General features: G+C 46.6%; 1 protein-coding gene across 1 annotated transcript in view; it reads left to right on the forward strand.

The window, feature by feature from the left end:
- Window positions 1–13,294: 13,294 nt before the first annotated feature.
- Window positions 13,295–18,826, forward strand: part of LOC115328068 (parathyroid hormone/parathyroid hormone-related peptide receptor) — a 96,916-nt gene continuing 91,384 nt past the window's right edge. The window contains exons 1-2 of the mRNA XM_040210554.1: window positions 13,295–13,447; window positions 13,554–14,202. Coding sequence (XP_040066488.1) covers window positions 13,295–13,447; window positions 13,554–14,202 — 802 coding nt within the window. The remainder of the gene's footprint in view (window positions 13,448–13,553; window positions 14,203–18,826) is intronic.

Genomic DNA, 18,826 nt, shown 5'->3' on the forward strand with positions numbered 1-18,826 from the left:
TGCACCTAATTTGGTATAAGCCCGAAGAGGTGCAGAAGGCAGTCTTCTCTTTTGAGTCTTCTGATAGCGGGATTTGCCAATATCCTTTTGAAAGATCCAATTTCGAGAAATAGGTCTTTTTTTCCTATTTCTGAAAAGACAACATCGACCCTAGGAATCGGTTCGGCATCTGAGACCAGGATGTCGTTAAGTCGACGAAAGTCGATACATACACGGTAGGTTTTGTCCTGCTTCTTAACAAGCACCAATGGTGAACAGTATGGAGATGTTGACTTTTCTATTACGCCCAGCTTCAGCATCTCGCCTACCTCCTCTTCGATCACGCGCTCCATCGCGAAAGGAATCGGGTACTGTGGTGTATGCACCGGTTCCTGCGCGGTCAGCTGCAGCTTACGTTTCAAGATATCTGTTTGGCCCGGCACATCCGTAAATATTTTTGAATATTTCGCTAGGATGTCCATAACGTCGCTCCTTTGCTTCTGGCTAAGATCGTCGGCTAGCGCGACTTCACTTACTCCCTGCTTACTTCTCAGGTCAAGGCACGGAAGCTGCTGATCAGCCGACGTATCCTCTACAGCTATAATTGAGGACACTTGCTCCTTTGTCTGACTTGTCGTCTCACGTTCCTCGTACCGCTTTAGCATATTTATGTGGAATGTTCTAGTGGTATGCCCAAGGTCTACCTCGTAGTCAACCTCGTTCCTTTTACCCACGACGATGAAAGGGCCTTTTCAATGCATTAGAAGCTTGTTCTTTTTCGTCGGGATCAGGAGTAGGACGCGATCTCCTACCTTCAGAGCCCTCCTTGCAGTCCTTCTGTCATACAACTTCTTCTGGTCCTTCCTTGCCGAGGATAAGCTTTGGTGGGCAAGCTCTAGCGTTCGCTCAAGTCGACTGCGCAGGTCAAACACGTAGTGGTAAGTCGTCTTAAGATTAGTTCCCAACTCGTCTCTCGTCCAAATCTCCTTCAGCAGGGTCAACGGTCCCCGAACATGACGTCCGTAGATTAGATCAAACGGAGAAACCCCAGACTGGCTTGCGGCACTTCGCGGTATGCGAATAGGAGTGGCGCTAAGTATCGATCCCAAGATCGTGGCTTCTCCTGGCACATCTTGGAGAGCATTTGTCGCAGGGTGCCATTATATCTTTCTACTAATCCGTGGCACATAGGATGATAAGGTTTAGTATGCAATTTCTGGATAGACAATAACTGTGTCAGCTCCTTCATCAATCCAGATGTGAAGGTAGCACCTCGATCAGACAAAATCTGCCTCGGCAGCCCTACTCGAGAAAAAATCACTAATAATCCTTCTGCGACAGTGCGAGAATCGCACGATGGTAGCGCTACGGCATCAGGGTACCTAGTGGCGAAATCTACCATCGTCAGGATGTAGCGATTTCCATTTTCTGAGGTAGATGAGAGGGGACCTATAAGGTCTATGGCCACCCTCTCGAAAGGGGTGTCAATAATGGGCATTCGGCCCAGTGGCGCTTTCTTTAGTCTTCCTTTCGGTGCAGCCCTTTGGCACGCATCACATGACTTCACAAATCTCTTAACATCGGCCTGTATCCCTGGCCAGTAAAACGCTTCTAACACTCGGTCAGTAGTTCGTTTTATACCCTGATGTCCGGCCAACGCACTGTCGTGTGCTATCTCGAGGACGTAGGTTCGCAGTGTCTTTGGTACCACCACTTGTTTGAAACTCTTTCCACCCTTCTGTTCATAGCGACGGCATAAAACTCCCTTAGAGAAATAAAAGCTGATTTTAGAACCGTCCTTCGTGCTTTGCACTTGCCCAACTTTGGTTCGGCACGCCTCCAAGGTGTCATCTTCTTTCTGCCGCCTTTTGAGTTCTGTAGAGTCGATGTCAATTCTAGTTTCTTTGCTAGTAGTTGGAGTCACCTTCGTTGCTTTCACTCTATTCGCCGCTGCTATTTCACTAGCGTGCGGAACCGCATCTTCCCTCTCTTTTGACGATTCTTTTCCTCCTCCGGGCATTTGGTTCCTCTCGGTGTCCCATTCGTAGCTTGGTTTGTCAGCCCCTCGTGCTCCCTCAACAATTCCGATAATTACGTCGTAAAGGGGTGCTTCCATGCATTTTACGAGCAAGTCTCCCGTAAAATATGGAGAGCGTAGGCTTATCCTGGCTTCCGGCAAGCTTAAAATCGTTCCATCCACAAGGCACACCACCCCCATTTTTCCAGTGAGCTGGGAATCTGGTATCACGCTGCGTCGGGTAATAACCGTGTTGCTACCGGTGTCACGTAGCACGCTAACCACTTGTCCGTTCAATCGGCCGCTCAAAACAGGCATATTTTCCACCTCCCTAGTCGCCCGGGTTTCTTGCACGACGTTCACCATCTCTCCTTCGTAGCCGTTCTGCTCGGCGTTTAAGTCCTCTACTAAGTTATATGGCATCGCCTTCTGCAAAGGAGGGGGTTCTACAAAGCACATGACGCTCGGCTTATCTTGCCGTTTTCGAGGACAGCTTTTTGTTTCATGTCCCTCTCGTTGGCATGTTGTACAAACCGGAATTTTATGCCTGAATCCACTTCGACACTGTGGAGCCTTATGACCTACGCGCCCACACAAAAAACACTTTGGCCTCATAGGCGGTGGCTGATCTCCGTGATTTCTACTTGGTGAAAATGCTCTCGTCTTCGTGTCGTCCTCAAGAAAGGAAAGGCTTCTCAATTTCTGCGCTTCAAGAAAGCGATCCGCAGTCTCCACCATCGACGCAAGCGTCTGACGATTCCTTTCCTTCAGGAAGGTGGCTACCCTCGCGTGACATTGCGAAATAAATTGCTCTTCCAGCACCCTATCCCGAAGGGCTTCATAGGTAGCAGGAGTCTCGCCAACCTCCATCCACCGGTCGAAATACCCCTGCAGCCGAGCTGCGTACTGTTTAGCTGTCTCTCCTTCCTCGGGCTTAGGTTTTCGGAAGTTTTCCCGGTAACCCTCCGTTGTGAATCTAAACCTCTCGAGAAGCGCTTTCTTAGTCGCTTCATAGTTCATAGAATCCTGGGGCGATAGTCTCCCATACACCTTGAGTGCTTCCCCAGTAAGACACATACTCAGTGCTGTTGCCCATTTAGGTAGTGGCCACTCCTCCCCGCGGGCAATGCACTCGAATCTTTTAAGGTACGCATCAAAATCGTCCCTCCGGTCATCAAATGGGGAAATCAGCTTGCGAGGGCAAAGACTACTCGAGCTAACTCTCTCGCCACCGTTTCCATTCGAATCGGTTACCGCGGTTGCAGACGCTCCGCTCTCGGCTAACCTTATGCGAAGCTGAAGTGTTCGCTCCTCAATCTCCGCCCTTTCTCTCAAGGCAACTCTTTCGACAGCTCTTTCCTTTCTCTCCAGGTCCTTTTCTTTTCGTTCTCGGGCTTGGTGTTCTTCAACCCATTTCCTCAAGCCCTCTCCCTGCAACCCCAGTTGTTTTCCGACGTCAAGCATCTCTCTGTAATCCATTTTCTACTGACGTCTGACCAGTTCACGGAATACTTGTAAGACACAAGCTGCCCAACTTCAATAGGTCTCGTCCTGTCGCGGACGCCAATATTTGTCACGAGGTACGCAAGGCTCGTTCAAATAATCATTTATGTAAAGAAAAAGAATACGAGACCCAATTGAATCCAGGCAATTTGTATTGAGAAGAAAATGAAAAAGAGTGTCTTATAAAAAAGGAACATGAAGATAAACCGAATCGAGGGATATGTACACAAAGCAATATTCACTTGAGTTCCGGTCTTTTCCGTTGGCGGAAGATGCTCAAGGGGTTGCGGATGTAGTTGCCGGGTTCGGGATCGTGGTTACCAAGTGCTCGATGATGGTAACGGGAGCCTGGATTCCGGACGCCGAAATTCCCAATGGCGATCGCTGGGCTAACCCGGACCTGGTCGGCACCACGCTGATGGAGGCTTTGGCCACGGCAAAGGGATCTCGGGATCGGGTTTCTTGGTGTCCTCTCACCGACGGAGCTCCGGCAGCCTTCCTGTTTCCTTGCTTCAGCCCGCAACTCGCTGACTGGTTCTGGTTTGGGTCATGGCACCCAAGCGCCCAGGCCCGGCAGTTCGTCGCGATGGCTGCACTCCGACGACCGTTCGACGACCTCTCCCACTTCTTTTTTTCTTTTTTCTCCCCCCTCGCGCAGCTCTCAGCTTTTTCTTCTTCTTTCATGAATCGACCATGACACTCCTCCTCCTCCCCTCCTCCTCCCCTCCTTCTCCTTCACCTCCTCCTCCTGCCCTCATCCTTCAACCTCCACCCGTCATCTCCTCCTCCTCTTCCCTCCTAATTAATTAATACATAATTAATTAATAAATAATTAATTAATTCTATTTTGGTGGACAGGCATCGCGTCGGGCTACGGCACGAAAGGTCTCTGTTTCGAAGCTGGCCAAGCTTCCTTGGGGGGTGGGTCACTTGACTCGGGGGGCGGGGGGGGGGGGGGTCACGTGACCCCCCCCCCCCCCCCCTTAGCGAGGTCACGGGGCCTTCCCCCTCCCCGAAGTCACCGAAGGTACCCGAGGTCCTCCCGAAAGAACCCAAGGTCCTCCCGAGGTCCTTGGGGAGGGGGGGGGGGGGGGCTTGTGGTTAGGTCGACGTTGGCGGCGACACCGATGCTGGAAACGGGCGCCTAAGACCTGCGCCCTAAAAAAATAGACGAAAGAAGGGAAAGGTGTATAAAACATTTATAAGCAGCAAAATAACACATTCATACTCCCGTTAATGCAACGTGCGTACGATGGCGGCGTATCCTGCTTTAAAATTAAAACATATTGCGGTGATGTATTTAAGAAAGTCGGGAATTCTCCTCGATGACCTCCAGAATGTAACGTATAAGTATAGCATTATGGCATTGCTATCCAGGAAGTGTTCCTCTACCGCAGGTGCTTTTATTACGGATCAGTGCCTTCTGAGGCCTCTCACGTACTCCAAGGTTATGTAAACTGAAGCACATGTGTATATCTTATTGAAAGCCTGCGACAAGACAGTAGCGCAACGGTACGTCTACTAGATGAAGCACTTCACATAAACCACGGCCGGACTGCCATAGACATGTTTTGCAGCAGCCAACCGTAGTTTATCATCAATGTCCACTTATCGAATCACAGCGCTCTGCAGAAGGTTTGGGGGCACAGTCGGCGCTATATTTGTTTACACATGACCCGGAAATTCAGAACACAGGTCATCTTCATGTACTGGCGTAAAGCGCAGCAATCATTTCTATCTCAGCACATCTACTCCATCGGCCAGCGAGCAAAGAGCAATCCGACAATAAGAGGAACGAAAAGTACTTGTCACGTAGATTTTATCAATTAGCAGCACTGGTGAATGTCGTTCCATGACAATTTCGGAAGCGTCTGAAGACATACAAAAGCTTCGTTGGAAGCATCTTCAAGCGAAGATAAGCAGAGAAAGATGCTACTGTATATTTCTGAAAAAAACATTAGGGCGCAAACCAGCTGGCGGTGGTTAAACATTTGACTAAAACTCTCGAGACTGAGACGAGAACGGACGGAAACACACAAAGTCTCAAACACAGCTGAAATTTATTCGAAAACGAAAGGGCTGATATAGGCAACAAATCTTATACAAAATACAACAGACGAGAAAGAAAGAGCGAGAACAAAAGGGGAATGCCGTGCCACAAGCAGTGACCTCCTTTATACACTAAAAATGCATTTTGTTTCAAAATTGTCTACACCGGCAGTGCCCCCAAGAACCGAAAAAGAAAGACGTTTCAAGGATCACTCAAAAGGTACAGTTTTCTGGCGAAAGCCTGAACATTGGAAAAAGACGGGAGGAGCGAACTAAACGACCAGGCATAAAACACAACGCGAACTGATCTTGATAATAAAATAGGACAATAGCAACCAAAACCTACTAGGCCGCAACGAAAGACTTGACCTAACATGCCAAGGCATCAAATTTGTAGGTACCTTCTCTGTTCCTTGTCCAAAGTGAGGAATGGCTTATTTACCACATTCCCATGGTTCACGATCATTATAAATTCTTTTATCAGACGTTTCAGACATCTTTTTTTCTTTTAGGCCTATTGTGGCTCAGTCCCAATTAGGCAGATTAGGCATTCGACTACATGTTTTGACACTTCCCAATTAGGCATTCGACTACATGTTTTCACACTTCCATATGTGAGTGTTTGTTTTTGACACAACGTTTGTGTTCAGTGAGACGATCGTTTATACCGCGCTTGGTCTGTCCTATGTAAGACAGACCAAGCGCGTCCAACTTGGTCCTGTATACCGCTACTCCCTACACAAAACTGACTTCTGTTTTCCTGTATTACTTGCTGCAACTAGCTCTGGCGGAAGCAAACGGACTCGTTCGATTCAGTCTCTTCCATATCTGCTCCGAATGGATGTAAAATTATGCACACTTTGGTGAAAAAAAAAAAAAAATGGAAGGACTACACTCAGTGTGGGTTTAAGAAGACTTTGGCGCTTTTTCTTCACAGAGAAGAGAGAAGAGGAGCAACAACTGATTTAAAACGTAATTATGAGGGTACCCAGTGGCTTCAAAACTGTCAGAGAGGCACTTGAAAGCAGACCCATTAAGGTGGGAACATGACCTTTTCAGAGCACAGTTGCCTTGACTTCGAATAATACCAGCCTTTGCATGTTTTGAGTGACAAAAGTGAAATGGTAGGAGAGGTTTTTTGGTTGGCTTGCCGTATTCCCAGCAAAAACTGGACGAATGTTTCAGCTGTAGATCTAAAAATTGTAACCTGCCCCCCTTCGGTCTATCTAATGATAGACCGCAGGGGGCTAGCTTAACTTCGAATCGGTACTGCAGACGTCCCATTCTCGGGGTTTCCAGTGAAATGTTTAACCGGTATATATTTTGCCGGCGTTGCCGCTCACAACTGCGGAACCCACCATGATACTTGAACTCCGAGCAACACTCGAGGGTCAAATGACGGAAAACACATCCAGAGTACCGCTGAACGTGGGTAGGTTTCGAATGTCAAGGCACCAAATCTTTTTTCCCGAGCTAGATCGAGAAACAGGGCCATGGAAATTCGGCGCAGACCCAGTGAAGACGCCGCAGGCGCATTCCGAGAAAACGAGGGAGAGGAGGAGACCGAGAAGGCCGAGCATCTGCTTGAAATGATGAGTGGGTAGACCTAACCCCAGTGAAAAAGCTATTTACATTGGAAATGTCTTGTGTCCAGCAAACACAAAGGAATAATAATAATAATAATAATACCTTATTTCCCCAGTGGCCCAGAACAACCGTGAGGTTTCGGTATGGTGGCACGAATGTCTACGATTGGATAAAAGAAAAGAGATTCTGCAGTACCTCATGGAGACACCTGTCCCATACATGGTACAGTGCATAGTCAAGATTGCGCTTGAACGTGGTACAATCACTGAAAACGACCAAAGTTGGCGAGTCAACATTGTTCGAAGAGACTTGCATGAGGGTCAATGGTGAGAATGTTTCTTGAAAGTGAGGGTAAAACAAAAAACAACGTCTACAAGATCGAGCACGTGCATGAAAATTCACTGAGCCTAAAGATCAGCGTCAATGTGACCGTTAATTACTTTATGTAAAAATAAAATGTCACGAGAGCGCCTTCGCTTCAATAAAGTCGGTAAACCTAGTTTCTTAAGAATGTCGTCGTAGTCATAATAGAACTTTCTACCAAAATACGTATCCTAGAAAAGGCGAATAAAACGTTTCTGCGCATTTTCTAGCCGTGACGCATCAGTGGCAGTCGGCGAATTCTATGCGACACTACCAAACTCCAGTTTTGCACGTACCAGACATAAGAACAGTCGGACAAGGCATAAATGATTCTTAAAGTCGCATGATAAGCGGTATAGCAAACCCATCATTCGGAAAGAAGAGGCAACAATCTTTGAAACATGATAAGAAAAGGAATGTCTAGTGTCAAAATAGATCCCAAGGTCGCGAATTTCGGTTACTTGTGGGATGGTAGCTGATTTAAGAACATAAGAGTAAGATAATATATCGCGTTTATTAGACATTAATAAGATTTTTGTTTTTTCATTGTTAAGCACCAACAAGTTTGCGGAGCACCTTTCAGATATGCGTAAAATGTCATGTTGCAATACACTGCAATCGTCAAATGATCTTATATTCGTGAATATCTTGATGTCATGAGCAAACAGAACCAGGTGTGAATTATTTATCACTTTTTAAGGTCGTTGATGAATACGAAGAACAGTAGGGGGCCCGACGTTAGATCCCTGGGGGACCCCAGACGTCGGGATGAAAGTGATGGAATAGCTATTTGCAATTCTCAAAATGCTACGACGATCAGTTAAGTAAGTCTTAAACCAGTTCAAAAGCGTCGGCGATACTCCATACAATAAGAGCTTCAGCAATAGTAAATCATGATTAACTTTGTCGAAGGCTTTTGTCATTTCAAATAAACAGTATCGACCTGGCCTCAAGAAAGAACTATAGGAACTGAGTAACCAAGAAATGAACAAAAGTTAGTTTCCACGAAGCGTGCCTTTAAAAAACCATGTTGAGCACTACTAAATTTCCGTCTAAAATAATACGAAACACGAGTGTAGATGACCATCTCAAATACCTTCGAAAAGGCACACAGCAACAATATCGGTTGGTAGTTATTTACGTTATAAACATCACCAATTTATACACTGCATGGTATGACAACATACGTTTTTCAAGGTGATGGAAAAACACCACTTTTCAACGAGAGGTTAAATACGTGATTTAAGATGGGGGCTATTAGGTGTGCACACCCCTTGATAATAAAATTCGGTATCATATCCATTCGCACTGAAAACTTCGACTTTAGTTTTAATATCACTTCTCGATCTTCTACTGTGTCAATAGAAGTGATTGTCAGAAAATCGTGGTAACCAGTATTGTCAGAAGGGGTATAACTCGAGAAGGAATCTGAGGAGTAGCATCCACCAAACTGATCCCGAAAACAATTGGCTACGTCTAGAGGAGACAATACACATCCGGTGTCGCCCCGCGGTCATATACTGTCGCTTCTTGTTTTTGTATGCTGCTTTACAAATTTCCAGAAGTCGTCAAGCTTTCGGTGTAGACAGCTTTCAATTCTTTGCTTATAAAGCTGTTTGTCATACTTGAATAACTTTTTAACTATCGTCCGGTAGATACCGAACTTTGTGTATCATAAATCGACACCGCTTTGCTGATAAAGTCTATGGAAGTGCCTTTTTCTGTATAGTAAGGCGATATGGTATAGTAAGGCGATATCTCAAATGGACGACCGTATTTTTGGAAAAAGAAGTCGAGATTGAACCAGGCCGATGAGGCGCGTGATCGTCAAGGTACTGAGTTTCCTACTCTCTTCACTCCGCTCCCTCAAGGCCGCGAGACGGAAAAGACGCGAGGCCGTTCCCTCTCCTTCTCGGAGAAACACGACGTCAACATTCCTGCCAAATTCGCCTATTTTTTTTTTTTTTTTAAGTACGGTCATCCGTTCGAGATATCGCTGTATGAGTGATGCTTTGGTGTTTGTAGCATCCCGTTGCGTGCTTTAACCGCGTGTTTTGGTGAATCCAGATTTCGGTTCAGCATCCCTTTATGAACGCGAGCCATTTTCTGGGGAGTTAGTGGATTCCGACTCAAAAGAACATACTCCTTTAAGCTTTCCAAAGAACTGGTGATATATGCAACCCTCAGGCCAGACTTGAGGGTTGTTAATCAAGTCAAGTGAAACATTGTCTACAGAAACGTGAAATGAAGAATAGGACTGAAACTTTGTTTTTACCTTCGTGCAACAGATATATCTGCTGCCCAGCAATGGTTCAATCAGAGCGTTAACATCGGCCACAGTCGTGGTCGGGCCACGTCGCGACACAAATAGGGATCTTCAAGCAGGGGCATGGGAAACAGAGGTCACATTTGAAGCTTTTGCGGTTCCCACTGACGGCTTCTGACGGCGTCGGGGAACGACCATGATGAAGCCATCGTTTTCTGTCAAATTGTCGCCCCGTTGTCGTTCGCTGACACCGGCAGAGTCGAGACCCCCCATGTCTTGCCCGTTGGGGCTATCCTTGGCACGCTGAACCGTCGCGGTTGCTGTGCCTCGCGAAGCACGGTGTGCTGCATCATGCGTTCCCGTTGTTGACAGCTTCTGTTGCCCAGCAGATAACGATGGAGTTGCTGTGGCATAGTTCCAGTGCTGCACTGAAGCTTGCGGCACACGCCCAAGAAGCTGTTTTTTCAAGAATCGACACTTGCGAACGGAGGCTGTTCTTGTCCGCCCGTAAACACTTCACCTCGGCCGTTAAAACGTCTAACTTGACCACAATCTTGTCAAAAACACTTGCCAGTACACGTGGGACGACCAGCGGTTCGCCGACGATGCTATTTTCCGGAGATGAATCATCTTCGCTCTCGGAATCAGACCTATCTGGTACAGCTTGCGTGGAGGTATCTTCCGATGCAGCCCGGTTTCGCCGAGTGCAAGCACTGCATTTGTATGCGCTGGAACCTGATGACACGAGCACGTTGTATTCCTCAAGGCCTATGTTCCCTAGTAAAAAAAATCATTTGTATGAGAAATTTCTTGTGTCCAAGAAACACATATGAATCATACAAGATATATAAGAACATATAGGAACATATAAGAACCATATAAGAATTATATGAGAACTATATAAGAATTATATAAGATATATAAGAACCACATAGGAAACTTATAAGAAACTTCCCACTAGTTTCTTATATGGTGCTTGTATGTTCTCATGTATCTTATATAGATCTTATATAGCTCTTATATGGTTCTTATAAGGTTCTTATATGTTCTTATATATCTTGTATGATTCATATGTGTTTATTGGACACAGAAATTTCTCATACAAATGAGAATTTTCAATAGGGTTGATGCAAGCACAATGATATATTGCGTTTGCAGCCGCCACGAGAAGCTATAAATTTCTGCTTGCTGATTATGAGGGTGGAGAAATTTCCACACGCAACCTTCTTTGGCGCCATTTTGAAAAAAAGATGGCCCGAATTATGCGAGGTATATGAGAACCATACAAGAACCATGTAAAACCTATATAAGAACAATTTAAGAAACGTATAAGACACTTCCCGAAAGTTTCTCATATGTGTGCTTGTATGTTCTTATATAGTATCTTATATAGTTCTTATGTAGTTCTTATATGGTTCGTATATGTTTTTATATATCTTTGTCGTGCTACAACAGAAAAAATGAAGCAGAAGAGGAAAACGTCCGAGGAAGCAGGCCGGAGGAGAAGGGGGCGAAAAGAGGAAGGAGAGGGGTTCTTGTTCGGCGGTAACCCGACCAGGTGGAAGCACACCCGGCAACGTCCCGAGGGTGTTGCTGTCGGGTGAAACATCAGCTTGGCGGTGCGCAACCAAAGTGGCAACATCGGGCATGAACGAGGCATTCGGCAGCGATCCGAAGTAGCCGCTGGTGGAAAAGATTATCGACTTCGGCGGTGTCCCGGAGCAGAACATCCCCGACCAACCTTAAGGAACACCCATTAAGGAACGTCACTGGGAACGACTTCGGCGGTGTCCCGGAGCAGAGCATCCCAGACCATCAACAAGGAACAACACTCACCAACAACCAAGCGCTGCTGAAAACAAGACAGCACCAAGACCTTCAGCCACACAAGGACGGACTGAAAGTGAGACAATTTCTGACCTGTATATTTGTGTATAGCTAAAACGTTTCTTATTTTTTGTTAATGTTTTTTAATATATATATATATATATATATATATATATATATATATATATATATATATATATATATATATATATATATATATATATATTGATCAAACGTCACGGTGTGACTGAATTCCTCCTTCGGCGGTTTGACCTGAACCTATAACATCACAATTTGGCGAGCTTGCCAGGATACAAACCGCAGAGTGAGAAAACCAGTTGTACCGGTGAACAGTTCCCAACAAGTTTGAAATGGATTTTGAAAAGATAATGGCTTTGGGAAGCTCCCTCGGACCAACAAAAGAGGAAGCGTTGCATCTTCTGGAGGGGGAACGAAAGCGTGAGAGAAAGGAGAGAGTGCACGCTAGAGAAGATTCCAAACTCGAACATCAGAGGAAACAGCAGAAGGCTGAGAGGGAGAGAGAGGACGCCAGACTGAAAGCGGCACATGAGATCGCTATGACAGAGCTTAAGATCAAGCTCGCGGAAACAGAACGCGCCAGTGGAGCGACAAGAGACGGAGGGAGCGAAAGTCAGTCAAGAGGACAAGGGTGCTTGAAGCAATTGATGCCGCCCTTTGACGAGAAACGCGATGACTTAGATGCCTACCTGCATAGACTTGAGAGGATTGCGGTAGGACAAGGATGAGCGAAGGAGGAATGGGCGACGTCCCTTAGTCTTTGCCTGGTGGGTGAAGCTTTAACCGCATTGAGGAGGATGACAGCAGCTGACTCCCTAGACTATGAGAAGGTTAAGATCACCTTGCTCCAACGATTCAGACTAACTGCAGACGGTTTTAGAGAAAAGTTCAGACGAAGCAAGCCGGAGGAGGCAGAAACTGGACGACAATTCTCTACCAGATTGAGTGATTATTTTGATAGGTGGCTCGAAATGGCGCAGACAGAGAAGACGTTTGAGGCAGTGAGGGACAGGGTGATTGCCAAACAGTTCCTTAGTTGCTGTCATCCTAAGCTGGCCATTTTTCTAAAAGAACGTAACGTGAACGCAGCGCAAGAAATGGCAGAGCTAGCTGACCAGTACCTGGAAGCCCAGGGAAAATGCAATCTGGGTGCTATGAAAGATGGGGGTTGTACAATAGTGAGACCAGACTGCGAAAATAGTAAGGGTACTGGACAAACGGGAGGAGCCCGGAGACCATCGCCTAGATGCTTTCTGTGCAGTAAGGTTGGGCATAAGGCAAGTGATTGCAGAAGCGGATATAGACAAAATCAGGCAGGAGTACGATGCTGGGAGTGCGGCAAAATGGGACACAAAGCTGGACAGTGCGCCAATCACTCACAGAACAAAGCAGCGTGTGTCCTGGACAAAAGACAGAAGGCATCAAAGAGGGACAACAAAGAACAGCAGGGAGCGATAACAAATACAAGATTTGAACATGTTACTGACGCTGACTTAGTACACAATATCGACATAATGATGCCGGTGGTCAAAGGGAGGTTACATGATATTAAGATATCAGTGCTTAGGGATAGTGAAACCAACACAGTACTAGTAAGAAAGAGACTGGCACGAAGTGAGGAGTTCACAGGAACGTCCACTGGGGTTATCCTGGTTGATGGCATTATGAGGGTTATGCCTGAAGCGATAATCAACATAGATACACCTAATTACACGGGGGAAGTACGTGCCGAATGCGTAGACGAACCGCTGTATGACCTCATACTGGGTAACATCCCAGGGGCTAGAAAACTGGACTGCCCGGATCCAGGGTGGGGCGCAAGTACGAAGAAAATACGTCACCAGGGAGATGAAGTGTTTGGCGAAACGCCTTGCAGCATGAGCAAAAAGAACGGGCAAAAGTGAAGAGAAACAATGGCCCCAGCTCAAGGCGCCGGTTATAGAGCTGCTAGAAGTCACAGCTCTTCAATTAACGGGGCAGCAAAAGTCGGATGAGAGTCTGCAGAGGTGTTTTAAAAGTCTGAATAAACGAGTGCGGAAATGGAGATGTGACGTAGCAACGGAATACGTCGTGAAGGATGATTTGTTGCTCCGTCGAGTCGAATTCAGCGACGGGGACGTGAGACACCAACTCATTGTACCAACGGTATTTAGAAAGACTGTAATGGAATTGGCTCAGGATGGAATAATGTCGGGCCATCAGGGGGTAAAGAGCACGGTCGCTAGGGTAGCGGAAGAATTGTTTTGGCCTGGTATGCAAGGTGACGTGAAACGTTACATACGGTATTGTGATGTGTGCCAACGCACTATACCAAAAGGCCCCGTGAAAAAAGCTCCAATGATGAGTATGCCCATAATTGAAGAACCCTTCCACCGGGTAGCGATATATATCATTGGACCAATAACCCCGAAGTCCAGCAAAGGAAACCAATATATCTTGACAATGGTTGATGTAGCCACGAGGTACCCGGACGCTGTGGCATTGAAAACCATTGATACACCGCAGGTGGCAGAAGCTCTAGTCGAGATGTTCTCCCGGTACGGAGTACCTAAGGAGATTCTGAGTGATCGAGGTACGAACTTTACTTCCAATATTGTGAAAGAGATACGACGGCTATTATCCTTTCGGCAGTTGTTAACTACGCCATATCACGCAATGTGTAATGGTCTCGTAGAGAGATTTAATGGTACCATCAAGCAAATGATGAAGAGAATGAGCCAAGAACGGCCCACGGACTAGGATAGGTATATCCCAGCACTCCTCTTTGCCTTTAGAGGAGTACCACAAGCGTTGCTAGGATTCGCACCATTTGAGATGTTGTACGGGCGAAATGTGAGAGGTCCTTTGACCATCCTTAAGGAGCTGTGGTCCAATAAAAGCTTAAACCAGGAGTTAAAAACATCATACGGATACATGATCGAACTCAAGGACAAACTGAAGAAAATATGTGAAGTGGCGCATGAGATCATGGCAGAGGCGCAAACAAAACAGAAAAGGTTCTACGACCGGAAGAGCCAGGCTCGAAGGTTCGAGCCAGGCGACAGAGTGCTCATACTGCTACCCAGTGACTACAACAAAATAACCATGCAGTGGAAGGGACCGTACGAAGTTGCGAGGCGAAAAGGCGATTTAAACTACGAACTGCTGGTTGGCGACAAAAGAAAAACGTTTCGCATAAACATGTTACATACATATGTAGGTCGCGAAACTAGGAATGAAAGTTGAGGTTGAAGACTTAGGGGAGATCACGACGCCCAGTCTAAAAAGGCAACAGGGTGCGCAGGATGTGGTCATCAATCCTAAATTAAGTCAAAAGCAAAAGAAATCTTGCTGACGCGATCGGGGAGTTTGAAGGTATATTCTCTGACGTACCGGGCAGAACAAATGGATTGCAATGCAAACTTCGATTGATGACAGAAGAGCCGTTGTTTGTAAGGCAGTATCCGTTGCCTTTTGCCACCCAGGGTGAAGTGGAAGAAGAAGTGGAAGAGATGCTAAGATTAGGCATCATCGAACGATCCACGTCCGCCTTCAACGCACCCATAATAATGGTAAAAAAGCCTCATATCTCTAATAGGGTTTGTGTTGACTTTCGGCGATTGAACGCAGTCGTAATGGCTGACGCTGAACCTATACCGAGGTCGGACGTAGTGTTTTCAAGAGTCGGGCAAAAAAAATATTTTTCTAAATTGGATCTAGCAAAGGGGTATTGGCAGATACCGATGGAAGAATCAGCCAAAGAAAAGACTGCCTTCTTTACAAGAACGGGCCTTTACCAATTCCGGTTTATGCCTTTCGGACTGAAGACGGCTGCTGCAGTGTTTACCAAGTTGATGAGGTCCGTCCTGGAGGGGGTGCCCAATGTGCATCATTACATTGACGACATTTTGGTGGCCACTGACTCGTGGGAAGACCACTGCGAAACATTACGGCAAATTTTTTAATGTCTCAAGAGGGATCATCTCACGGTTAAGCCAAACAAATGTGAGGTTGGGTTTGACGCGATAACATTTTTAGGTCACAAGCTTGGTATGGGCCAAATCGCACCGAAGAGGGAAATAATAGAAGATTCAAACAAGCATCGGTGCCAAAGACAAAAAAACAGGTGCGAGCCTTTCTAGGTCTTACAGGGTATTATAGAGAGTTTATACCCCGTTATGCAGAGGTAGCAGCCCCACTTACTAACCTCACAAGGAAGGGACAAAGTAACACAGTAGAATGGTGCTCTAAACATGACACAAGCTTCAAAGAGCTTAAAAGAAGGCTGGCAGAACAACCCATTTTGTTAGCGCCCGATGTGTCTAAGCAATTTGTCCTGCGTACGGATGCATCAGACGAAGCTTTGGGAGCAGTGCTGTTGCAAGAGCAAGAGGGCATGCTGCACCCAGTGTTATATGGCAGTAGAAAACTTAGCGCGAGCGAAAAGAACTTTGCGGCTATAGAACGTGAGTGCTTCGCACTCGTGTGGGCAATTGGTAAATATGCTATTTACCTGTACTGAAAGGAATTCGTAGTTGAGACGGACCATCAACCGCTAGAATATTTGAATAAGACGAAACTCAACAACGCGAGGGTAATGAGGTGGAGTTTATCTCTGCAAGAGTTTACATTTAGGATTAAGTATATAAAAGGCAAAGACAATATCGGGGCGGACTACTTGAGCAGAGTTTGATCGACACAAAGGGGTAGGGTGGAATTTTTTGTTTTATATATGGTAATATTTATACGCATGATGGAAGTATACCGTGATACAGTAACGGGTAGAAGTGCTTTAGCTGCGGCAGTGAAATGCAGCTGATGTTCTGGTGTACCTGAAATTGTGAACTGGGTGCGGGCCAGATATAAAACGTTCAGGGTGTGAAAGTGATGCGCAAACTGATGAATCAACACAGGGACGTAAACAAAAAAAAAGGGGGGATGATGCATCAACGTGGTGTAGAAATTTAGTACGACTAAATTCTAGAGGAGGGGGTAAAGGTCGTGCTACGACAGAAAAAATGGAGCAGAAGAGGAAAACGTCGAGGAAGCAGGCCGGAGGAGAGGGGGGCGAAAAAGAGGAAGAAGAGGGGTTCTTGTTCGGCGGTAACCCGACCAGGTGGAAGCACACCCGGCAACGTCCCGAGGGTGCTACTGTCGGGTGAAACATCAGCTTGGCGGTGTGCAACCAAATCGGCAACATCCGGCATGAACGAGGCATTCGGCAGCGATCCGAAGTAGCCGCTGGTGGGAAAGATTATCGACTTCGGCGGTGTCCCGGAGCAGAACATCCCAGACCAGCCTCAAGGAACACCCAAGGAACATGACTGGGAACGACCTCGGCGGTGCCCGGCGCAGAGCATCCCCGACCATCAACAAGGAACAACACTCACCAACAACCAAGCGCTGCTGAAAACAAGACAGCACCAAGACCTTCAGCCACACAAGGACGGACTGAAAGTGAGACAATTTCTGACCTGTATATTTGTGTATAGCTAAAGCGTTTCTTATTTTTTGTTAATTTTTTTAATATATATATATATCTTGATCAAACCTCACGGTGTGACTGAATTCCTCCTTCGGCGGTTTGACCTGAACCTATAACATCACAATCTTGTATGATTCATCCGTGTTTATTGGACACAGAAATCTCTCATACAAATGAGATTTGTCAATAGGAAAGGCTAGCTGCCTTTATCTCCAATGCAATCTTCGAACGGGTTGGAGTGCGGAATGGCCAACTCCTGATGTTCGGCTCCGGAATTCGAACATGTTCGACGAGTGCAGTGGAGACAAAGGCAGCTAAAGCTTCAGGTTGACCCACTACCCACGTAGCACGAATTTCGGTCAAGAAGTGGGCAATGGCTGCCGATGGTCTTTTGGCCAATGGTCAAATAGCGGCCATTCAATGGCCAGTGTTTGTCCGATGGCTGGTAGAAAGTGGCCATTGGTAAATGACCAGAGAAAGGCCAGTCATCGCCCAATGGCTGGCCACCGTCTGGCCACTGGCCAGAGGACCATTGCCAGCCATCGGCCAATGATTGGCGAAATTTGTGCTGCTTGGGCTCGGCGTTCTCTCTCTCTTTGACGACCTCGTCGCGCTCTCAACTTCTCCCCTCCCTCATTCTGTCGGCGCCTAGACTGGAGCGGGCAGCACTTCACTATACGGCGTAACGTGGACGCTGCCAACCATCTGGCAAGGGGGAGTGGGGCTCCCGCTATGGTATCGCACGCTACCAGTACCGCATCACACGCGGTGAGAATTGAGGCTCTCAGGCAGTGGATCTCCAGAATCAACCAGGTGGAGCCAGCATTCTCTGCAGGTTAACACCCCCTTCAAATTTCGAAGGCTCGGAGTGATCAAGTTATTTCGTCTTTGTGAGTCACCAGCACGAAGCTACCCTTCGCTGTATTCCAGTCTCCTCGGCACGCGTCTTTTTTTTTTTTTTAGTGGAGCATTTAGGCGCCCGTTTCGTCCTTGAGCGGCAACGCCGTCGCCGTCGCCATTGGCGCAACCGCGCGTTGCATCACGGGACGTTTCTCATAATGACGTCACACGCGACGCCAGGAGGGTCATGAGTGACGTCACGAGGGAGGAGGAGAAAGAAGGAGGAGGGAGAAGAGGACGAGGGGAGGACGAGGAAAGGAGGGAGGGGGAGGGGGAGAGAAGAGGAAGGAGAGGGGGAGGAGGAGCATACCCTCCTCTTCGTACCCTCGCCTCCTCTTCCTCAGGAGCTGCACTCTGATTCGGCATTACAGGGAGGTAAACGACTTTCATTTTTTGTTGTATATCTTTAGATGATTGCGGTATTTAGAAAAATGACGCATTCTGTATTCTCTATGAAGAAATCAGCCTAGAAATCATTTCGTTAGAAATTGCGCTTCTCTTTGCCATACCAAAAATATACCGACTAATATTGCGTCGTTGGTAGAGTGGTATGATGGTCTTTATGACCATCCATACCAGCTATGGTATGAATGGTGCTGGGCTCGTTTTAGTTTATTCTGGTTTGCGAATGTTATCATGATTTTGCTATTATCTCACATGCCGTCTCGTGACCCACCGGCCTGCAAACGTAATTATTAATTCTAGATTTATTACTTCATGTTCTAAGGAGTTTTAATATACCTATATATCTAGAGGTTGTAACACATATGAGTTTATTTTTATCACCAATTGGCAATGCCCGACGACATTACTCAACCCTATAGGCGATACC

This window comes from Ixodes scapularis, unplaced genomic scaffold, assembly GCF_016920785.2.
Source record: "Ixodes scapularis isolate PalLabHiFi unplaced genomic scaffold, ASM1692078v2 PGA_scaffold39__5_contigs__length_11793443, whole genome shotgun sequence".
In the NCBI taxonomy this organism is placed as follows: Eukaryota; Metazoa; Arthropoda; class Arachnida; order Ixodida; family Ixodidae; genus Ixodes; species Ixodes scapularis.